The sequence below is a fragment of the Suncus etruscus genome, chromosome 17 (genome assembly GCF_024139225.1).
Source record: "Suncus etruscus isolate mSunEtr1 chromosome 17, mSunEtr1.pri.cur, whole genome shotgun sequence".
In the NCBI taxonomy this organism is placed as follows: domain Eukaryota; kingdom Metazoa; phylum Chordata; class Mammalia; order Eulipotyphla; family Soricidae; genus Suncus; species Suncus etruscus.
The window spans coordinates 16,382,044-16,407,196 of record NC_064864.1 but is presented as its reverse complement, the minus strand read 5'-3'; the positions used below and the strand labels follow the sequence as shown (position 1 = coordinate 16,407,196).

The window sequence follows — 25,153 nt, the reverse complement described above, 5'->3', positions numbered from 1 at the left end:
AGAGGCTAAATCTGGTTATTCTCAGGGTTTATGCATGGCTCAGTCCTCCTACTGGTGCTTGAGATACCATAGGCAGTGCCAGGAATCAAACTAAAGTCAGATACATGGAAGACAATACTCTAACCCCCATGCATCTGAACTATATCTCCTGCTCTTTAAGTTTTTTTTTAATATTTAAAAACATAATTTGCCTTTAGAACTGTGGATTTTCTTCTAACATAGAGTTCCAGATTTAGATATAAAGTAGGAGGGACCGGAGAGACAGTGTAATGGTTAGGGCACTTGTCTTACATATGGCTGACCCCATGTCCAATCTCCAGCATTTCACATGGTCCCCTTGAACTTCCAGGAGTGATTCCTGAGTGCAGATCCAGGAACTATCCCTGAACATTCGCAGGTGTGGCCCAAAAGTTATAACAAAAAAGGTATCAAGTTGGGATAGCAAACTTCTGTAAAGAATCACATAATTAATATTTTAGGTTTTCAAAGGGCCAACTATTTAAAATGTAAAACAATCATTGCCTTCAATCACTATAAAAATGAAAAATAGCCATATCTGAGTCATGGGTTTTCAGACCTCTGGCTTATTAATTGAATTATCTGACTATTGTTACATAGTTGTAAAGTAGATAATCTATAATAATTTATAAATTATAAATTTATTGAGTCCTATAACTGATTTGTTTTCTAACTTCAGAATAAAATGGTTGGGGTATATTAATAAAATTTTTAATGTAAAAGTTTTTAATAATCATCCTAATGATTCTCATGATTATTGATATTCTATAATGATGTTCACATCATAGATTTTATTTAATATTTCTATTTCTAACTGAATATTCTTTAGAACTTTTAGTACTTTATGAGATGATTAATGCAATAAAAAGAATACAAATTAATTATAGAGGGACATAAATAAGAGCATCAAAAATAATTACTCTAATTAGAGTATACAATTATTATATTTCAATATTTTGGAATGAATATTAATAATAATTTCTTAATATATTGTTTGCAAGCTTTAATATAATTTTGGATAATCATTACATTTTGAAATTTCTACATATTCATTAAAATAAGTTTTTCCTCAATATACAATTTATAATTATCTAGAGATAAACCCTGTTGACACTGTTAACTTATTCCTTTCATAATAGAAAAAATTTGTTGTGAAGTTGAGTTTAATTTGTTGTACTTTTTCCAGATCTTATTAATAATAATTATTAAATGACTACTGTATGCATTTAAAGCATTCAGATATTTTATTCTCTGAAGTAATTTGAAATTTTCAATGACCAGTATATGAAGGCCTACTCATTGCTTATTCAAAATAGGGTTTCCAACCTTCACAAGTATGTATTGTTGCATCAGTTCGCATATAAAAAACTGCCACATGTTATTAAGTAACCTGCAAAATTCTATTTTTGTCAGGTATATTTGTCTTGTGAGTGATAAGAGAGCAGAAATTGGTCACATGCTGTTTTCTAAATTCTTGTTTTGCAAGTATTCAGCACTCAGTGTACAAGACTTCCAGGCAATGAAGGTAACAAGTTCAAAACCAAACTTTGCAAAACCATCAGTTGCAAATAATCATTTTAAAGATATGATTTAAATAATTCTAAGATGTTTCTTTGTTTTCATTTTTGAAGAGAGATTTTAAAATTACAGTTGATTTTGCTTTTGAGAAGTATCCATTTTTTTCCTAAAACAGAGAAGGTAGATTGAAGGCTTTATTTTTCTAATATAGAGAAGGCTAAAATACTTTCCCTAAGTTATAAAAAGTCACAGGCTCTGACTCATTCCATCTTGGTCTCTTCATCTAATTATTTTGTTAGCCAATAATTACATAAGCAGTTATAAAATTCTAAAATTATGGCTGACAAATAAAATATAGTAAATCATCCAGACAAAGAGTGTGAAAGGGGGTTATTCCAGATTATAAATTTATATGTATATTAGGGACTAATTTAGAGTCTCTGATTGGAAGCCTAGAATAATTTCCTTATTTTACATTCAGAATCAAAAAGAATTTTTCAGTGCACTCAAAATGATTGAGTTAAGTCATATGATTTTAGAACTTTACTAAAGGCCTTAAAATTAGATCTTAGAATTTTAGGTTTCTATTATATTTCAGGACATTTATGATACAACAGTTATTCTGCTAGTCAATGTTACTTAAAGGCAATTATATTACAAATTTTAAGCTTTCAAATTTTTTTTGCCTACCCTACCACATTAATCTCAAAAATTTTAATCTTAATGATGACATTATAATAGTTCTAAATTCTATAAATCCCAATGGAAAAATTGGACCATTACATATATAGTTATAGCATATATATTTTGGACAAGTCATCTAACTTTTTTGTACCTATTTTATTTATACGGAAATAAGAGTTGATTATAGTAGCTACATTGTAGTGCTACTGTTAGTATTGAATCAAAATACACAAAACTAAATATTCTTTTTTTGAAGCTTATTATAAAAGTACTCCATACTATTAATTGTTGCTTTGTTGTTATTATATATCTAAATTCTCATTTTTAAATATTTGACAATATAATTTTATAATAAGACCAAACCAATGTGTATATAGGCCATATATTTTAGGAATAAATTATTTGAAAATAGTTTCAATTTAAAAGGCAAAATATGCCTTCTATTTTTAATGGATTTTTTTGTTTTTGTTTTTGTTTGTTTGTTTTTGGCCACACCCAGTGACGCTGAGGGGTTACTCCTGGCTATGCGCTCAGAAGTCTCTCCTGGCTTGGGGGACCATATGGGACGCCGGGGGATCGAACCGCGGTCCGTCCAAGGCTAGCGCTCGCAAGGCAGACACCTTACCTCTAGTGCCACCACGCCGGCCCCAATTTTTAATCTATAAAATCACTCCTGATATTTGTTTAAATCATAGCATATTTGTAAAATAACCTCCTTCTTTTTTGAGTTTCTTTTAAGACATATAGTTCTAAACTTTGTACATACTGTAATAATGTTATGTTGTAATTTTGTGTCTTGTAGAATATAAATGATTGGTTGCTAACTTACTGATCTTTCATTTGTGATAGGACTTGAAAATAAAATGGAACCATTTTGACTGTTGGTCTGAATATGAAGCCAAGTCTTGTGTCACTGGGTTAGAAAGAGGATTTAGTAAGAAATGTAAATTCTTCTATATTCTTATTCCAAACACTTCTCCTACCTCTTCATTCTGTAGTTTGAAAGCTTCTGGGAGAGCTTGGCATGCATTCCTTTGTTTGGGAACACACCATGCTTGTTGAAGTACTTCCTTTTTGAGATAGCTCAGGATAAGCAATGTCTTAGCCTGCTGATCTGCTGTTGATGAGAAGGTAATATTTTTATATTCCCTACATATTAGGCTTTACAGATTAGAATGTATGTCCCTGGAAAAGAAGAATTTGTTTATATGTAGATAAGGGATTATCTTCTACACTTTTCAGTAGGACTACCTGTATTATCAGAAAACTCTGCTAATGGTGTTTGAGATCCCAAAAAGTGTCCAAAAAGAGAAGAGTGTAGATGGTTGTAGTGTAGAGGATGGATGTAGTGTAGAGGTTATTTATAATGACATTACAGTTTTCTTCTGGCGTTAAATATGGACTATGCTCAGAGACCAAGTAAATAGGTATAAAATAGAAAATTCTCCATTCCCTCTTCTTTGATTTCTTTTTTTCTTTTAATTAACCTTTGATTCAAAAATTGCAATTCCCAAACTTGTACAGAGTAAAACATAAGATGAATAAAAAAAATCTTTATACCTTGTGATGCTTGGGAAAAGAGAATAGTTATAACTTTGAATGAACTTAACTTTTATTATAATGAACAGAATATATCAATTATTCAGTGAAAGATTTTTTATTATCTAATAGTTACCAGAAAAGTCACGAGACTTGCTTAAATTTTGTTCTGGAGAAAAGGAACAATCAATGTTCAGAATAAAGTCAGAGTGATTTATATTGTTTTAGGGGGTATTTATTTAAAGTTCTGCTTGTTGAACATAATGATTACTTTTACGGTTGGCTTAATATAGCCTAACAATTACATATTTGTGTATTGATATTTACTATTATAAATAAATTCCATTAGACATTTGATACAAATATATATGCATGAATTTGTAGAATCATTAGAGTTAAAATCCCACTAGAAGAATACCCTCAAATGTAAATACTGATAAATTAACACGTTTCAAAATGAATTAAATACTTTCTCCTACTACCACTGACTTTACATGTATGTTTCAGATACTAGAGAAGAGTTAATGAACTGATTCTAAATGCTTTTTAGAAAACATTAGTTGAAGTCTAGTTATATATAAAAGGAAGAAAAAATTAACCAGAATAATTATAAAACTCAATTATCAATATTCTGGTCTATATCAATTGTATAGATCAAAGGCTAAATAATTTAAATTTTTTCTCAGTGGTTTATATAATACCATTTTTTTCTTTTTTGTTTATAATACCATTTAAAACACCCTTTTAGAGACTAATGAGATTGTATAGAGGTTTTTGCCAATCCCATCTTGATCTTCAGTTTTACATGGTTCCCCTAACACTGGTGGGTATAGATCAGGAGACCCCAGGCACCTCTGGAATAGCCTGGTAATCCACAGTACCACAGGACCTGGTCCTCAAACTTTTTAAACAGGGGGTCAGTTCACTGTCCCTTAGACCATTGGAGGGTCTGACTATAGTAAAAACAAAACTTATGAACGAATTCTTATGCACACTGCATATATCTTATTTTGCAATGAAGAAACAAGACAGTTACAAATACAATATGTGGTCCACGGACCATAGTTTGAGGACCACTGATTGAGCTCTTACAGTCAACTGCATGCCCAATTGGCCAAATATCATTGGGAACGCTCCCAATATCTCCTGAGCACTGCTTGGAACAACCCCCAAATAAAAAAATGTAAAATACCATTTTGTGTGGTACAAAACAGCTTAAACTTGGGGGCAATGAGTTTGGGCCACAGTTGACTATGCTCACGAATCACTGCTGTTAGTGCATGGGGAACCATATAGGATGCCAGGAATAAAACTGGGGTTGGAAGTGCATAAGGAAAATGCATATACGACCACTGTGTTCTCTTTTCAGTCAATGTAAAAGGTTTTTGTGTGTGTGTTTTGTTTGTTTGTTTTTGTTTTTTTGGGTCAACCTGGTGGCGCTCAGGGATTACTCCTGGCTATGTGCTCAGAAATTGCTTCTGGTTTGGGACGCTGGGGGATAGAACCAGGGTCTGTCCTAGGCTAGCGCCAGCAAGGCAGATACCTTACTTCTCTGCCCCACTGCTCTGGCCCAATGCAAAAGTTTTTTAAAGCAGTAATTTCATTTAAAGCATATTGATATTAGAGATGAAAATATTACTAATGATAACAAACGAATTTGAATCTGCTCAAGTATTTAAAATTAAATCTGCTCAAATATTAAAAACTACTGTTATTACTATTATTATTAACATAGTAACTCCCAGCATTGAAATGAAACTTTAAAAAACCTAAAGGGAAATGAGCCTTTCTGAAATCTTTAAAAACTCCAAATAGATACGCTTCATCAAGATGTCAATCAAACTTAGATTGGGGCACTATATGGCTCTAACAAAGCCTGTTATGACATAAGATTAATTGAAAATTGAAGATCATATATTTTCCAACAACCGGGAAAATATTTTCTGCTATATATTTTGATGTCTATATATCGACAATTGTGTTCTTAGTAATATTTAGATAAGTTGGAAAATTATGTGGGCAAAAGGAATGAGATAAAATTAAAATGGACTGTAAAAGTAGCAATATTATTTCTTCAAATTAGATGACTAATTTATATATCTAATGCTAGATCTTTTAATACCTAACGTCATGCCTAATAGTGCTAAGATCTCTAAAAGAGACTATTAAAAACGTTACAATATCCAATAATGCCATTCTATCAGTGAAGCAATTAGGATTATTTTTTTCTAATTTTTTAAAATATTGAATAGCGGGAGAAGTGATTAATATCCTAAATTGGTTCTGTGGATCCCTTTAGAAACCAGGGCTAGTTCCCCGAGTTTGATTCTTGAAACACTAGTTTAATTAAAATGCACAGATCGCTTTAGGTGATAAACTTCAGACGTTTTTTTTTTTTTAACCTATACTAAACTTGTTTTATAAATGAGTGAATTCCTATAATTATGGACAGTAATTTTTAAAGGATGAGGTTGAACTGATAGTCCCAGATTGAAAGAACATCGCCTGCAAGGGGCACACACAAAACTGGATTGGTATGACTTTCTCTCCCATGCAAAGAATGATCCATCTTCATGAGAGTACTGAGTGACTGCCATTGACTTTACATATTAGGCCACGAATATTCCCACTGCTCTGCGAAATGCGGGTGCACTTTAGCAGAGGTCGCAAGAAACTCCTACCTGGACCAAGCTATATCCTGTGCGCTGAACCAGTGCGCGGAGGGCTGCTTCCTTCTGGGTGCCGCTCAATCCATCCCCGGATTTGTGATTTGATTCCATTGAGAGTGATTATCAGCAAAAAATCAGGTTAATTAGGGTTGCTCACTGAAACCAAATTTAAGATAAATTAAGTAAATCAACCGTCGTCCATTCCAAACGTGTCCTTTGCATAAAGGATTATCTTTAGGGAACATTCTCTTTAAGTGTCATTAAGGTGGGCATAGCAATCAGATACAAATGAGGTCTTCATGTCCATAATGAAAAAAATTTTTTCAATACAAATTTAAGTTCAGTTTAAATTTGGTAATTAAAGATAAATAAAATATCTCTATAATTAGAATGCAGATTGGTAATTATTTATTTTATTATTTTTTGTTTTGTTTTGTTTTGTATTTTGAAACACTCCTGGTGGCACTCAAGGTTACCCCTGGCTCTTCACTCAGAAATTACTCTTGGCAGGCTCAGGAGACGATGCCAGGGATCGAACTGGGTCAGCTGCTTGCAAGGCAAATGCCCTATTCGTTGTGCTATCACTCTGGCACCAGATTTTAATTCTTGATCCAATTATCTTAGAATGTCACCAAATGCAAAAATAAATTAAGTGAATAAATAAATAAAAAGAGAGAAAGAGGGCAGAAAACATCAGGCAGGACATTTGCTTTGCACAAAGTTAATTCAGATTCAGTTTTGATATCCTATATTCTTGAACCTACTATGAGTGATTCCTGAGTAAAAAGCCTGGAGTAAACTTGGACACTGCCCAGTGTGGCCCCCAAAATAAAAAATAAATAAATAAAAGAAGTCTTTTTAAAGAATGTACAAAATTGTGCTTGCATATAAATAGGGCATTGTTACTAAATTGAACCAATGAAGATTAAAATACCAAAACCCCAAATTAGTTTTATTAATCTATTTCTAAGCTTTATTAAAAGCATTTATCGATTTTTCTCTGAAGATAAATTTCCAGAACGAAAGAATATCACTGTTAGTTATATAAAAGTCATTGTGAAATCTAAGTGATAAAAATTTCACATGATTTTTGACCAAACAAGAACAATGATCTTTTTTTTTTTTATTATGGGGCCATGGCCATATGTTCTTATGATTTACTCTACTCAGGAATCACTCCTGATGGAAGTTGGGAGACCATATGTGAGCTGAGGATCAATAAAGGTCAGCTGTCTTCAAGGCAACCAACTCACTCACTGTATTATCTCTCTAGCCCAGTAATTGATCTTTTTGATCCATTGGAGAAAATATTGAAAGAACTTACAAATACATGAACTTTATATCAAACATATGACTGTGAATAACATAAAGTACTTCCAGAAGAGCTAATAAGTAGTGAAAATTTGCATATGCATATATTACATATCAATATATGGAATAAAACTATATAAAATTTTTATTGTCTTCTTTAATATTTTAGAACAGAATTTAACAGCACTCAGGATGTGACAGTTGATCAAACATTTTGATTAGGATAGCAGCCATGTGAAATATTTTAGACAAAGGTAATATAAAGGCCCAAAACTCCCAGGTAATAGGGCATAACTACCTATTGGAGGCGAGTATTAATATGACAACCAAGAGAGAGAGAAAACACACATTTTTGGAGGGGTCATACCCAACAGTGCTCAAGGGTTATACGTGGCTCTACGCTCAGAAATTGCTCCTGGAAGGCTCCAGGGACCATATGGGATGGTGGAATTTGAACCACCATACTTTTGCATGCAAGGCAAATACCCTACCTCCATACTTTCTCTCTGGCCCCAGAGAAAATACACTTTTTAATGGTTTTAATGATACACTATTTGACATAATTGGCTATGAACCATTTAAAATGTGTTCTGTCTTATGCATTGATATTTTTCTTTACAGATATATTATATGCCTTATAAGAGAAAAACAAAGGGTCACAAATGATACCCAGTTTTGTGGTCTGGAGCCAGACAACTGGAGAAATAGAGTTAAATTAACTGAGCTATGGAGTTGCAAGTTAGTGAACAAAAATTGAACTTGAGTGTAGGCGTGTTGAATTTTGTTTAGCCCTGAGAAGAGATAAAGTCAATAGTTAAATCTAACAGTGTGAATTTCATGTGAGTGTTCCAAGTGGAAGATACTAATTTGGAAGTTAGTGATATTTATTTACTTTATTCTTAATCTATATTTTTGTTCAAAAGCTATACCTAGTGGTTCCTAGGGCTTACTCCTGGCTCTCTTCTTTCTTAGAGGGCCCTACAAGGTACTGAGATTTAAACCCAGGTTGGCCACATGCAAAGTGAATACCTTAACTGCTGTGCTATATCTCTGGTTTCCTAGACATGATATTTAAACTTGAAATTGAATAACATTATTTGAGCCCGAGTGTAAAATATATATATCTAAATATTGTTCACTGGGACATTCCAACTTTTGAAAGACATGGAGAAAAAAAGAACTTTATTCAGGAAGTCTAAACCTTGGTTTCCTTATATATTAAATTCAAAATAAAAGTTTCTACATCCTAAAATTGTTTTAAGGATTAAAAATTAATACACTTAAATAGTTCCTGGAACTTAATAATGGTTTGACAAGTATATATATACATACACATATATATAAATGTTAATTGTTATAATTTTTTTCTAATTCTGTGGGCTAACATTTAAAAACTATTTGTAAGAAGGATAAAGTCTTAAGTGATTAGCCCAATATCCAGTCTTTCCAAGGTGAGCAAAGTCGCAGATACCCACTTTAATGTCATCTACATATTCGACCATTGGGAACTCAAGTATTCTTATATTTCCAACTTGCATTGCCTTTTTATTTTTCCTTCTCTCACATCCTCATTATCCTTTGTTGGCTCTGTTGGTATTTCTAGATTTGATTGCAATGTTACCTTCTCTGAAATGCTTTCTTCACACTCTCGCTGAATAACATTGGGTGTCCCTTCTTCAAAGCTTTCCAAAAAGCCAGTATTTCCTTGTATTCTTGCACCAGTGTTGTGATTATTATCCACTGTTCTAAGCAGTATAACAACCTTTTTCTATACTCCTCGTTTTTATCTGGAAGTTTGAGCTGGGCTCAGTGCTCAATCTATACTTGTGGAGCAAACAAGAGACAGGAAATTGGCATTTTCTCAAAGACATTGGCTTGCAGTTGATCAAAAGTAAAATATATTTGGACCTAATGTCCTAGTGCTTTGTTTTTGTTTGTTTCAGTCACTTCTTGAAATTCCTTTTTTTTAAAGAATGAAACTTGTTGATAGAAAAATTTGCATAGATATTTTGTATTTGGGAATGTATCACCATATTGAGAGGCAAGTAGGCATTTAGAAAGCACACATTTTGGAATAATTTTTCTTCTTTAAAATACTTTCAGTTTTGAGGCTCACCACAAAGACTGGTGAGTGCAGTTAGAGAAATTACACTGACAACTTTGGTTGTCAATATCACTGAGTGACAGAAGTAGAATGCCTCTCTCGAATACAGGACGAGGGAGGAGAGAGATTGGGGACATTGGTGATGGGAATGTTGCACAGGTGAAGGGGAGGAGTGTTATTTAAAGAAATAAGGAAAAAACACTTTTGGCTTTGTATTTGAAATGTTGGTGCTAATTTGATCAGGAACAAAAGGACATTGGAGTTTGTGTTTAAAGTTTCTATTTCCTTGAAAAATCATATGTGGATTGGAATAAACATTTGCCTCATCATAGATTGAGACTAAGCAATAGAAATGTCCAGAATTCACTGTTTGACCAGGTCAGAATTGCTGCTGTTGACCTTTGCTACTGATGACCTCAGGTAGCAGTAGGTCCTGGCAGGGTGAGAGAAAAAGAGATAACACTGGTTGCAGGAATGGCCCTAGTTCACTGTCACTATGTACCTTAAATATAACTGTGAAAGACTTGTAATTCATATTGGTCACAATAAAAATTATTTAAAAAAAAGAAGAGAGTAAAGTAGTGAGAAAAATTCTGACTTTTCTAAATATAGACTTGACACAGGGATATGATACGCAGCTTTGCAATTATAACTCTGAAATTATTTTGTTATACCCTATTGGTGCTCAGGGGTTACTCCTGTCTCTGTGCTCAGAAATTACTCACAGCAGGCTCAGGGGAGTATATGACAAATGCCCTACTTGGTGTACTCCAGTCCCATCACACTGATTCTTAAACAGAAAAGCACATTTGTCTATTAAAATGTAGTTCTATATATAAGCAATTTATGGATAGAAAAGTACAAGAGGATTTTAAGTAGAATTTGTTATTTAGATTGATCTAGAGCCCAGGGTAATGTATAATATAAAATGTTATTGCTCTAATAATATGCTTGATATATAATATAAAAATATTATTGCTTTAATAACTACTCCAATTATCCTGACATAGAGGGAAGTTTAAATGTGAAAAAATTAAATAAATTAACTAATTAGTAAATCAGACAATATATGAGACAAAGGTAAGTGAATAAAACCATACCTAAAGAATGAAAAACTTGGGATGGCAGAGAGACAGCACAGCAGGGAGGGCATTTGCCTTGCATGTGCAGACCTGAGTTCGATCCCTAGCTTCCCACATAGTCCCCCATGCCTGCCAGGGGTGATTTCTGAGTGCATAGTCAGGAGTAACTCTTGAGCACCTGGCATTAAAACAATACAAAATGAAGAAAGCATAATACCTAAAGAATTAAGAAAGAATAGGTTGGAAATGGAAACAAAAAATGGTAGTTTTACATAATAGATAATTATGATAGATGAAACAGAAATAATAGGACAATATACAATAGTATAACAATATTTATAATATTCATATTTATTTACATTTTATAATATTTATAAATATTATAAGAATATACAGTAGTATAACAAGCAGGACTATAAATTTGCATGTAAGTGACCTAGTTTTGATCCCCAGGACCACATGGGGGTAGTAGTGGCATGGGGTAGGCTCTGGGAACATTGCTGAATGAAGGTTGACACTGGTGGTGGGGTTGGTGCTGAAACATTGAATGTCTAAAACTCAATTATGAGTAACTTTGTAAGTCACAAATTTAAAATTTAAAAAAAGAAAGAAAATAAAACTGAATTGGTCTTCTAGAGACTGACCAGTTCATTAGGGAGTTAGCTTAGCACACAGGAGACCTAACAATGTGTGGATCCCTAAGCATTTTCCATAACTGCCCTGTACACCAAGTAGCCCTTGAACACAAAAAATAGTAACCCCCCAAAAAAGGTTTTAAAAAGGTAAAGAAAAAAAGTAATGGGAATAAAGACTATTGGATACATAGAGGTGAGGTGACTTTTCCCAAGAGAGTAGAGAAACTTTGGTACCTATGCAATGACTAGATGTGCAAGTGGGTAATGGATTCAGTGAACATTAGAAACAGTTTCAAACCAAATACACTCTCTTCTGAATCATACTATATGCTAGCCATAACATTCAGGCAACATGTAAGTTTTACAAATGCTTTTACATAAGTTTTATATCAATAAGACAGTTTTTTAAAATAAAGTCCAGGCTTTTATTTATTTTTAACAATTTTTTAAACATTCTTGAATTTATTTAGGTTTTGGGGCCACACCCGGCTGTGCTCAGGGATTATTTCTGACTCTGCACTCAGAAGTTGCTCCTGGCAGGATCTGGAGACCATGTGGGATGCTGGGGAATCAAACCCGGGTCTGACCTGGGTTGGCCAAATGCAAGGCAAATGCTCTTCCAGCTTTGTTATTGCTCCAGGCCTGAAGTTCAGGCTTTTAGCATCTGCTGTGAGTTTTGCATGGAAGGAAACTCACTAATCTCAAAGTTGTTGATTAGAAGTTCATGACCAAAATATATGTATTGGTAAAAATAATTCCTTTAAGTGACATTTTATTTTTAAAAGGCAATACATGTCACCAAATAATTTTTCAAGGAAACTTAATTTCTGTGTATATCGTGAGATATTAGTAATGAGTCATGCATTGATAAGATGTGGCCAACATGAATTTATACAAATATTAAGATAAGGAAAGAATTTAAGTTTTCTGTAGAGTTATAACTTTGCTTGAAGCTGTTGGTAATATCACTTTCTCATAGTAAGTTTCACAAGTTTAAAGAATGAATTTACATTGGAATATTAATTCTATCAGCATAATTTTAATTTTTTAGATGTCCATTTCCATTCTAAGGAAAGAATTAACATAGAGATACTCAACTTGAAGTGTTTTTTTAAACAGAAAATGAAATAAATCAACAATTGTTTATGTGAGCATATAAGACATATTTCATCATTCAGAAGATGCTCAATCTTATTATAATCTTATGTGACCAGAAAAGGCATACTAAGCCATACATGTATTAATGATTAAAATCCTTTCTTAGAAATGCATCATCAGGTGATTTCATTATTGTGAAACATCATTAAAAGTATTATTTTACTAGATTATACAAGTTAACACATAAAAGATCTATATATAATACTACCATCAAATACTACAGTCCATTCATTGCTTATCAAAATGTTATTATGCAGCATATGATTATAAGTTAGTTTCACTTATTTGGCAAAAATTTTCTTCTGGCTTTTAGACATCTGTCATTGCTCAGGGCTTACTCCTCTTTTAGTTGTCTAAGGCATCTGGGTAAGTTAGTCTCTGTTAGAATGAAAATAAACTATTGAAACGGGCATTTTTGATAGTGTTTAAGTGGACTGTTGGATAAATTTCTTGGACATATTTAGGATTTGACCATATTTGGGCATAGTCAAAAATGAAAAAAAAACATGACAACTGTTTTTTCTGCTTATTTATTTTGTTTTGGGGCCATCTCTGACAGTGTTTATGGCTCTGTTCTTGGGGAATCACACTTTGCAGGATATATGTGGAGCCAGGAACCAAACCTGAGTTGACCATAATCAAGGCAAGCACCTTACCTATTGTATATTTTCTTTGTCCTTACCTCTCTTTTTCACCCTAGGTTATACCAACAACAGTTGGCAACAGTTCTCCTTGCCAGAAAGTAGGGTTTTTTGTGAGTGACTAAGTGATGTGTCATTTTGGCAGCCTGTTACTTGCAGTTCATGTTAATATTTATATACATGCTTAAATTAAAATGTTGGTTCTTTCTCAATACTCTCTTACTTTCTAAATTTTAGATATCCAGAAGAAAGGAATTCAACTGTGGACCAAAATACATGATTCAATGATAACCAAAAAATATGAGTACTTCATATTGTGTCAAATGCAACTATCTTGGTAGAGAGATTATCTCTTCTTTTATTCCTCTTTTACAACTTTTACAATGCCCAGATAATTATCTTTTATTTTAAGCAATACCTTTTGTTAAAGGAATAATTATCTTTTTATTTCTTTTTTACAATGCCCATATAATTAATTAGTCATTCTCTTGTCTATTTTTCTTTCATATTTTCATTCTTTAGTTAGTTTTTATTAAATAATACTTTCTTTATATAAATACCATGATTACAACTTTTTTGTAGTGAATTTCAGTCACAAAAAAGAACAACCTCTCCTTCACCAGTGCAACCTTCCCACCACCAATGTCCCCCATCTTACTCCTCCCCCACATCCTGCCTTTACTCAAAACAAGCATTCTATTCGCTCACTCATTACTATTGTCATGAAACTTGTTATTGTAGTTATTTTTCTAACTGTACTTACCACTCTTTGTGGTGAGCTTCATATTATGGACCGGTCCTCCCAGCCCTTATCTCATTGTCTCTGAGTATTATTACAATACTACCTTTTATTTTTATTATAGCACAAAGATGAGTGAGACTATACTGTGTCTATCTTTCTCTTTCTGACTTATTTCACTAGGAATAACAGTTTCCACGTATAAGAAAATTTCACGACTTCATCTCTACTGACAGCTGCATAATATTCCATTGTGTAAATGTACCACAGTTTCTTTATCCATTTATCTATTGAGGGGCATCTAGTCTGTTTCCAGAGTCTGACTATTGTAAACAGCACTGCAATGAATATAGGTGTGAGGAAGGGATTTTTGTATTGTATTTTTGTGTTCCTAGGGTATATCCCTAGGAGTGGTATAATTGGTTGGGGAGAGGTAAGGGAAGAGAGGGGGGGGGAGAGAAAAAGAGAGGGAAGGAAAGGGAGGGAGGGAGAGAAAAAATGAAGGAGGGAAAGGTCCAGAAAGAGAGACAGAGAGAAATCTTGATCTTTGTTTTACAGCAATGCACTCTTGCATTCACATAGTTCCTTTCTAAAAGAGTGGGAAATGGCAGTCTTTCTCCCCTGCACAAACCAATGGAAGTGAAATCAGAAATGCTTGAATTTTTTCAAGATGTAATAAAACTCAAAAACTTGTGCATTTGCAAACTTAAAAGACTTTTGTGAAATATAGCTACAATACGTTATAACATAAATGGTAAACATTCATTTAGTGGAAACTTAACTAAAGAACACAAAACTGAATGAACTGAGGTTTCTGCTTTTAGTAAGTTTTCATCTGTTCCCTTGGAGACATGTCTGTCTAGAAAAGTTGATGGCTCCAATTGGAATATAGATGATGCTTTTAAGTAAGACAAGACAAGTGTTGAAGAGAAGCTATTCTGATGTCATACTTTTTTTTTTTTTTTGATTTTGGTTTTTGGTCTTTCGGTCACACCCGGCAGTGCTCAGGGGTTACTCCTGGCTCTACGCTCAGAAATGGCTCCTGGCAGGCTCCGGGAACCGACCAGATGGGATGTCGGGATTCGAACTGCTGTCCTTCTGCATGCAAGGCAAATGCCCCACTTCCATGCTATTTCTCTGGTCTCTGATGTTACACTTTTTAAAGAAGCTGTTTATTTTTGAAGGATGTATGGGGGCAGGATAATACCTTGATCACTGTTAATGTTTCAATCTACATGCCATTATATTGAGAGAAATGTTGTGATAAATAAGGTTATCTAAAATAAGATAATAGAAGATACTTGGGTAATTGTTCTTCAGTGAAAATATATAGGAAGAAAAAAATTAAAATAGAGAAAAATGCTGTGAGTGATAGTGACAGTTTGTTAGACAATGCTGAGGTATATCTTATATTTCACTCTTTGTATATATCCTTGTATGCATAAGTATACATACATGCATACATGTTTGCATTTACAGCATCTGGACCAAATCATGGAATTACAGGCATGCACCATTTTTTTTGCTTATTCAAAAATCAGGAGCCAGACATTATCTCAATTGAAAATAGAAAATTACCCAAAACTCCTGAGAAAGTTAAGCATATTCTTCTCATTATCATTCTTGCAAAAACAATCCTGACATCTAGAAATCCTTTTCATTTTGTCTGAGCAAAAAATTAATTTCAAATAGTCAGAACCATTTATTTTCATTTAAAAATGTGTTCAAAGTTGTATAATTGATAACCCAGTTAAAATACCTCCTGCTTTTTAGCATATTCTCATTAAGTGGATATTATATTTCATCTGTTTCAAAAGACATTTCACCATTTATTTGCTTGAACTGACCTTTAAATATCAACAAGGAGACTTTAAGTCCCTAGAATTTATCCTGAGACTATAAATTATACAAGAATAGACAGAAAAAGAAGAATTAACTTAGGCAGGTCTTGTCAAAATAGGATTTTAATATTTTAAAGTAAGCACTCCTAAATTTTAGCAAGTGAATAATGCTGCATTAACTCATTCTCTTTTGCTTGTGCGTGAGCGCGCATGTGTGTGTGTGTGTGTGTGTGTGTGTGTGTTTGGAGACTACACCTGATTGTTCTCAGAGCTTGCACCAGATTGTGCTCCAGGTTCACTCCCAATAGTCTCAGGGGACCATTTGGGGTGCCATGGACAGAACCCAGATTGGCTGGTTGTAAGGCAAAATACTCTACCCACTGTACTATTTTTCTGGACCCCCCCTTTCCTATTTTTAATCATTCTGAAAATTAACATTACTGTGTCTACTTATAGGAACTCTATACTTCAAGTGATTTCTTAAATCCTTACTTGCAAATCTACTACATGTGGCCTTAACTCTTCTCTTCCACAGGAAAAAAAAATCAGAATTTTACTAGTCTCTGTTTTTCATTTGTTTGTTTTTGGGCCACACCCAGTGGTTCTCAGATGTTACTCCTGGCTCTCTGCTCAGAAATCACTCCTGGCAGGCTCAGGGGACCATATAGAATGCTGGGAATTGAACCTGGGTCTGTCCCAGGTCAGCCTCATGCAAGCAAACGCCCTACAGCTGCGCTATCACTCCAGCCCGAATCTTACTAATTTCTGGTTTGACTATTTTGTATTCAACTCAGTTTCTTCAATCATCAATCAGTAGAGTATTCGCATTGTATTGCTTTATATCTGGAGGCAAAGGAAAGGTAGTTAGTTATAGAGAGGACAGAACAGAAAATAAAGATGGTTTTGAGAAGAGAGAAGAGCAGTTAGAGTATGTAGTTCTCAGGATAACAATGGAGCCTGCAGCCCAAGATGTCACAGCCTGTTCATCAGAATCCATCTTCACTATAGACTAGTAAGTTGCCACTCTTACCTTATTTCTCTATGTGTCTATTCCTCTTATACTCTGTCCGCATTACTTGCTCCTTTTCTATGTCTCTACTTTATTTGAGCTTTGCCAACATACAGAATTAAACTTCACTGCTTATTGTCCACCAGATATGCCTTTCTGTCCTACTAAGTTGCTTCCCTTAAAATATTCCTTCTGGCGTCTTTTGGTTCAACCACTATAGAAAAGTGTAGTCTTCCAAAAAAAAAAAAATGTCAGAGCAAAGTTTCAATATGACCCAGAAATTCCTCTTCTAAGCATAAGTCACCAATGCAAGCAATATTAGCTTGAAAAGATATATGCATGCCTATGTTCATGACAGTGCTTCATAGCTTAATACAATAGCCTGGGCATGGAAACAACACAAATGTCGAAAAATTGGAGAATAAAGAAGTTGTGTCATAGATACACAGAGGAATATCATTCTGCTATTAAGAAAAAACTTAATCTTTACAATTTATTGCAATTTTATGGTGTTGGAAGGCATTATGTTACGTGAAATACATCACAGGGAAAAAGATACATACTGGATGTTCTCATTCATAAAAGAAAAAAATCTAAAGAGATAAACAATATTAAATGTGACAAATTTTCTTTGTAATTACAATACTGAGATTATCAAGCAGTGGGATTGAGTGAGGGGAGGAAAACACCAACTAGATTTGACATAAGCACAATGGTGGAGGGTCTTAGTATCGTTGGTGTTAGTAAAGGTGTAAAATTTTTGTATAACGAGACCATAATTGTTAATACTATGATAATCATGTTGAATAGAATATCATTTAAAAGATAATCTTTCAGAACCTTTTCCTGATAACTATAAAGAAATAATCCACTGCCAAAGTCTGACTTTAAGTGCCTACCAGTATGTGGAATTTACTCAAATTACTGACAATAATTTACTGTAAATCTTGAATTGTTCTGCACGTAAATCCATTGAATCACCCAGGGAGAGCAGGTCCTTCTGTGGTCCTTTGTTTTAGTTTCCCATTTTCTGTGTACTTAGGGTTTCTGTACTTCTTTCTACAAATTCCCCACCTGAAGAGATTTCCAGTCCCCGCCACTGGATTGTGAATTCACACATATGAATATACACATGTGTGAGCAGGTACAGATATGTGATTATGAATGCACATATATGCAGAGGGGTAACAAGTTTCTGGGTTACCCATGTTAGTAGCACAGCTTCACACATTAAATTTTTTGCAATTGAGACACTCTCTTCTCAATTTTTTTTTAAATATGGAATGCTTCACGAATTTGCGTGTCATCCTTGCACAGGGGCCATGTTAATCTTCTCTGTATAGTTCCAATTTTAGTATATGTGCTGCTGAAGCGAGCACTCTCTTCTCAATTTTTCTGTGAGTCTGAGTTTAACTTTTGAATTGGTATAACTGAGAAGACTTTTCTTTTTTTTAACTCGATTGATTGATTGATTGATTGGTTTTTGGGTCATACTTGGCAGTGCTCAGGAGTTACTCCTGGCTCTGCACTCAGAAAGTGCTCCCGGTAGGTGGGGGACCAAATAGAATGCCAGGATTCAAACCACCATCTTGGCTGCCTGAAAGGCAAAGGTCCTACAGCTGTACAATTTCTCTGGAGGCCTCCAAAGATTTTTCTTTTTAATGTGAATAGGCCTCAAGTAGTCAATTGAAGAGATGAACAGAACAAAAAGGCTGAGTAAGAGGAAGTAGTAACTGCTTTACTGTTGAGTCAGGACTTAAATTGTTTTCTTTGGGTGTGGTGATGGTGGGTTTTGTCTTCAGAGTTGAACAAAATCATGAGCTCTTCTAGGGATTTTGCCTGCTTTCCTGCTAGAACTCTTATTTGTCATTTATCTAATTCTTTAGTTTGCCAACTGCAGAGCTCAGAACTTCACAGATTCCAGACCCCATTAACACATAACCATGTTTTTAATATCCATCACTCATAGAAACTAGAATATGGCAATATCAAAACTATATGTATTGAATTGCCCAATTATCTGACTGGAAGATTACTTGAAATATTGCCTATATTTAACTGAAACATCCTGGTTGATATCTATATGTAAATAGTTTTGGTGTTGTCATTTTTCTAGGTTACAGATTATATCTTCATTGCATAATTATATACAAATTCTTTCCACTGTATCTAGGAGTTTAGATTTTAGGATGGCTTAGTCAAATGATAATATTTCTTTGCATATATGATTAATTTATATGTTGATTTGTAAATGAGAAAAGTGGCAATCATAGGATAAATATAGATATCTTTTCAGTTTAAAAGCAGAGGTTTATTCAATACTTCTGGGACCCTTTATTTGTGTGGTCGATTACAGAGACCCAATGAGCAGTGAGTGTTATATTTCATTCATTCTTGTTCTAGTTTTGATCATGTTTCTTATTTTTCTTCACTGATGTACTCATTTATAATTGATCCATACATCTGGTTTTGTCTGACCATTTGTTTACATTTAAAACTCAGTTCTAACCATGACTACCAATTACTAACAGAATTTATTTTATCTTTGATTGGTTTGCTCAAAACTCAACTATATAAAGCGTTGTATGAAGTACCCCCAAGGCAATCAAACATTGAAAAGAAATACAACTTAGTTTTCCTTGAAAATGACATAAATTTTAATATTTTTGTGCTCATGTATATATCTTAGCATCATTTCTCTCTATAAACCTATGTTTACCATGTCTTGGTATTATGCTGTTTATTTAATTCCCACTGATATTGATTACTATCTAAACTCCGTATCTAGGTTATTATATTAATTTAATCTTTTTTGTCTGTCATAAGATTTACATAATGCTATTTTAAGGTATATTTTATTTTATTTTGGTTTTTGGGTCACACCCAGCAGCTCTCAGGGGTTACTCCTGGCTCTATGCTCAGAAATTGCTCCTGGCAGACTTGGGGGACCACATGGGATGCCAGGATTCAAACCACTGTCCTGCATGCAAGACAAATGCCCTACCTCCATGCTATTTCTTTGTCCCCCCTTTTAAGGTATATTTTAGTATGTCTGAATAAAATCAGTCTGAATAAAATTCCAGGTGACACATGTTTTTATCAATTGTCAACTAACATGAAATCTTCTGTTTTATTGACTTCTGTTTTATTACCTACTCAAAGCTTTTCTTTAGTTTGTTCTTCCCTGCTCTACACTTAGATGAGTCTTTTTTGTCTGTTTGCTTGTTTTTGTTTTTGGTTTTTGGACCACACCTGGTGAAGCTCCGGGATTACTCCTGGCTATGGGCTCAGAAATTGCTCCTGGCAGGCACTGGGTACCATATGAAACAGCAGGGATTGAAATCAGGTCTGTCCTGGGTCAGCTAAGTGCAAGGCAAACGCCCTAAGGCTGTGCTATCACTCTGGCCCCTGGAGCAAGTCTTGTACTCAATAAACAATGTTATGCAAACATTGTTGTGTATAAGATTGTGAAAAATATGGGAATTTAAAAAGAGTAAGAAAAAGTAAATAGGGCTTTTATCTTCACTTTAAGGAACTTCAAATTTGAAACAGTAAATACTATACTTTTACAACAAAGTGAGAGACCATGAACAAAGGGAGTGACTACTTATCTTGCAACTGCTATGGCAGCTCGAGAGAACACTTTATGGGAGCAATCATTATAAGTAAAAAAGTAAACTATAACTTTTTAAAAGTAAAATCTTGAACTAATCCTGAATTTAATCAAGAACTAATAAATCAATTCTGAAAGGTCAACTATCATAATTTGAAGAGATCACCTGGGGGCCTTCATTTTCCCTCAGAATCCCAATCTCCTTCCATAGCATTTCTATTCTCTCCCCTTTTAAATTTTTCTACCATAATTTTTCTCCAGAGAACTAATTTAGGGGTAAATTATAGCATTTCTTGTTTGCATTTTTGTCCTACTAACAATCATTTTATTGTTTTACAATCTGCATCATAGAAGTGCTTTTGAGTACAATTCTGTGTATGGGTTATTATCCTTCCACTGTAACTTTACCTTGTCCTATTTCTTTGCATCTTTGTTCTCATAATTAAAAATAAAAAGATTACAAAACAAAATAGAAATTGCTTCTGGCAGGCTCGGGGTCCATATGGGATGCTGGGATTTGAACCACCATCCATCCTATGTCTGTTGTGCTAGGCAAACACACTACCACTGTGCTATCTCTCCAGCCCTGATAGCAGGTTTTAAAAGAAGGTAAATACAAACTACTTAAGAAAATAAAAAAAAGAAGTGCTTTTGAGTATATATATAGTGCTTTTGAGATAGAATTTTTTTGTTGTTGTGACTAAGAGAGATTTGGTTTCTGGTGCAAGAATTTAGATTTCTTTGTTTTCCTCAATAATTACCTAGGTTCCTAAATCATTCTGTATTGACTTAATTAGGAGTTCCTGCTTGTAAAAGGGACATCTCTGCCTTGGAGAAGCTGCAACAGATTCAGGAAGAAATCATCCCCAATTTGTGCCATAAGCCACTGTTGGAATAGTTAATTTCTAAAACATCTGACTTCTAATCTAAAAGCCACTTTCAACATGTTGACCTTATGGCTCTCTCCTACAACCATTTTCTTCTAGTAAAGCGTTGTGCAATCAACACATAGAAAAGAACTGAGAATTATAGTTACAATAACTAAAACTTATGCATGCTTGTCTGGTATTTTCTAAGTACTACATATGTAATTTTTCACTTATACTTCAAAATAATCTTAATTATGTAGAAGAAATAGACTCAGTAAAATTAAACAAATTCTTATAGTTCCTGTAACTAGAAATTATAGAGCCAGGGTTTAAATTAAGGCCTTAACTTGGGTTTAAAGCCTCGTCTTAACCATATAATGGCATTTATTTATCATGCTGTCACCATGAACCAGTGTTGGACATTTGGGTTTTAAGAAATTGTTGAAATTCTGACATACCGAATTATATTATTGAAAATATTTGGCTATATAACTAATTTTGAAAGGCAAGTAAAGTGATTGTTTCTTTATTGTAGAAGTTTTATTCTTAATCATCTAAAGATCATCTAATAATCTCATTCTATGCTTTCAGTGATACCAGTTAATCTACCTGATTCTGTTATATAATGAAGGACAGATGCTCTTTTTTGGGGTATCTGGTAAATGTGACATTTAATAAACTTTAATAATAAATAAAATTATTGATGAGTACATTCTCCCTCAAAGATCAAATGCTTACCACTCAAATACTTGTACTGTCCACTGGATATCTATAACACTACCACATTCAACCATTTTTCTTGTTTTTTTTTTTTTGTTACTATTAACATGTATTTTATCTTTATTATTATTTCTGAGCCACACCCAACAACGCTCAGGGTTTACTCCTGGCTCTGCACTCAGAAATCACTCCTGGCAGGCTCTGGAGACCATATGGGATACCAGGGATTGAACTTGGGTAGGTCCCAGGTAGGCTGCGAGCAAGGCAAATGTCCTACTGGCTGTGCTATCACTCTGGTCCTCCCAAACATGTACTTTTTCTATGTAACATTTTTATGAATATTACTTAGACTAATTAATCTGCTATGTGATTTTTTTGGCTAATGTATTCCTGGACATTAACACCTCAAAGTGTCCCTTTAACTCACAGGCTGTATCCCAACTACTTTGTGTTTTAGCAAAGAACTTGACTGAGGTTGATGTAGCTGCTATTTTAAAAAATCTAGGTCTCAGTTTAAAACTTCCAATCAGGTCAGTTTAAATATGGGACTCCCATTGCATTCCTTGACTTTGCAGCCCAATTATTCTTTCCCCTGGGAGCAAGGCAGTTCTCTAGGTGAGAGCAGTTATTACTTATTCAGACATTAACAAAATTTGGTTGTAAAGCTAAGTCATTCAGGACAATCACGTTATTTTTGGAGATACTGCCTTTATTTTCATGGTACCTGCTTCTCATGTGTCTTCTGTGATTTGGGCCTGGCAGGTTCTCAAAGTCAGATCATGGGTGTCCTTTAACTGAGGCTCTGGTCTTATCAGTCTGTGAGTCTTGGATTACATAGGACTGGGAATACATAGGAATAGTCAGGAAAAATAGGACTCAGTGTGAAGGGCATATTCTTTGTACCCATGAAGGTCCTGTTAATTAGTCTCCCAGAGTCAGTAAAAAGAACCAGAGTGAATTCGAAGTGTGATGTAGCAGGAGTCAGAACAGCAAGGGCTTTTTAGGTTCTTACCCTAAATAAAGTATCTTTTATCCTTCAGAAACTTATTTAGCAAGGTATCTCAGTTTTCTTCTGTTCCAAAATTCAACATTCCTCAGTTTATGATATGTGATAGACTAAAAAAATGTACTTGTTTCTGACCACTTATTACTTATGTGACCAGGTATGATTTGTCTAAAAGCATGAGTTACTGCAGGTAGTTTCTGATAGTATTTGGTACTAGAGAATTACAAACTGGCATGTGTAGCTCATTTATAAGGATGTAAGAGCTATTTAGTTGTTATCATCATAGGACACCAATTTTTTTTTAAATATGGAACGCTTCATGAATTTGCGTGTCATCCTTGTGCAGGGGCTGTCCAAATCTTCTCTGTATCATTCCAATTTTAGTATATGTTCTACTGAAGTGAGCACAGGACACCAGTTTTATTAATTGATATAAATACCTGGGTTATGACAGATTGTCAACAATGTTCAGGAAAAGAGTTCTGAAAAGAAGATCTGAATGGCACATTTCTATAATAATTACATTACCAAAGGTGATATTTTATAGAATTGCAAACCAATTCTTCAATCTAGTTGAATTGTCAATGATCATTCTTCAGTCATATTATTGACAGATAGAATGCTGTGATAACTTTGCAAATTAGAGGTAGTTACCTTAATCCTTATTATTACTTCCTTCTTAATATTAACAGAAGATAAGCAAAGTTGAGGCATATTTTACATATGACTATCACTATTTGCATACATAAAATTTTACTTATACTCCCTATAAGAGAAGCTTAGTTTATATATCTTTAAAATCTTCAAATTATAAACTTCAAGGACCTGGAGAATTAAGATCCAATTACTATTTTTTTACACAAGGCTTGGATGAAGCAAATAGGTCCAACACAATAATTTATGAAATTAATTCTAAGTAGATTTCAAAGCTAGTAAGTATAGATTAAATGAAATGAAAGTGATCATGTGAAGTGATAGATAATACTGGATGCTTGGATTTTATAGTTTTGTGTAAAGCAGAATGTCGTATTTAGATTTCCAATAAAGAATATCAGCGCAGTTGTGCTGCTTTCATTCCCAGTGCTTCTTTGTAGGTGAGACTAAGCAGGGTGGGATTGTTAGAACTGCACTTTAGAGAAGCCTAGTTACTGTTTCCATGAATAAGATAAAATGATGTTTATCCTCTGTGGATCAATACTGTCTTGTTTGAACTTATTGAGTCATTTAGAGACACATAAGGTAATGAGAGGCATTGTGCAATCGTACCCAGGCCAAAACCAAGGTTTCTGAGAGATGGCACTATTTTAAAAGATAGCTATTGAGATAGATTTTAACATCAACTGCCTAGGTGATGAAATGAACACACATCATGACAGAGTGTCCTGTGGGTTTCAGTGAGAAGGGCATTGGCTTTAGCTTTTTTTTTTTTAATGAATAATTTTTATTTTGACCAAAGTGGATTACAAATCATTGACAGTAGCATTTTAGGTTCATAGTGACATTGAATCAGGGGCATTCCCACCCCCAATGCTGTCCTCCCTCCACCCTGTTCCCAGACGCATCCCATATTGCCCCTCCTTTGCCCCGGGATGCTTTTAATTAAGAATTTTCTTGAGCACCAGTCTCTAAAATAATAGTATTACAATGCTTGTATTTAAAACAAAAAGAAAACTATAGGTTGTTATCCCTTTCTTATTAATTGGATAGTTTTACACTACTGAAACTTTCATTGCTAATGTGCACTTTAAATATTTAAACTATATTATTAGCATTTTGACAGAGAAGAACTGGTAAGTAAATTTGGAAAGACATAGGAACCTCATCTTGAGCTTATTACAGTTAGAAAATGGGAAGAAGAAAAATAACCCTTAAATTTTGTTGAATTTCTGGGGCCAGAGAGATAGCATAGCAGTAAAGCGTTTGCCTTAGATGCAGAAGGACAGTGGTTCGAATCCCGGCATCCCATGTGGTACTCCAAGCGTGCCAGGAACGATTTC

The 25,153-nt window shown here is 34.0% G+C and overlaps 1 protein-coding gene and 2 non-coding genes across 5 annotated transcripts in view; all 3 read right to left on the bottom strand.

Moving 5' to 3' along the window:
• Positions 1 to 25,153, bottom strand: part of A1CF (APOBEC1 complementation factor) — a 98,218-nt gene that overhangs the window by 70,372 nt on the left and 2,693 nt on the right. For all 3 annotated transcript variants that reach the window (XM_049764614.1, XM_049764612.1, XM_049764613.1), the window contains exon 2: positions 6,441 to 6,584. In XM_049764614.1, coding sequence (XP_049620571.1) covers positions 6,441 to 6,539 — 99 coding nt within the window. In that variant the 5' untranslated portion in view covers positions 6,540 to 6,584. The remainder of the gene's footprint in view (positions 1 to 6,440; positions 6,585 to 25,153) is intronic.
• On the bottom strand, positions 18,221 to 18,327 carry LOC125995325 (U6 spliceosomal RNA). Its single transcript, XR_007490868.1, has one exon. It is a non-coding gene; the product is annotated as a U6 spliceosomal RNA (small nuclear RNA).
• Positions 23,458 to 23,564, bottom strand: LOC125995401 (U6 spliceosomal RNA). The gene has a single exon (XR_007490936.1). It is a non-coding gene; the product is annotated as a U6 spliceosomal RNA (small nuclear RNA).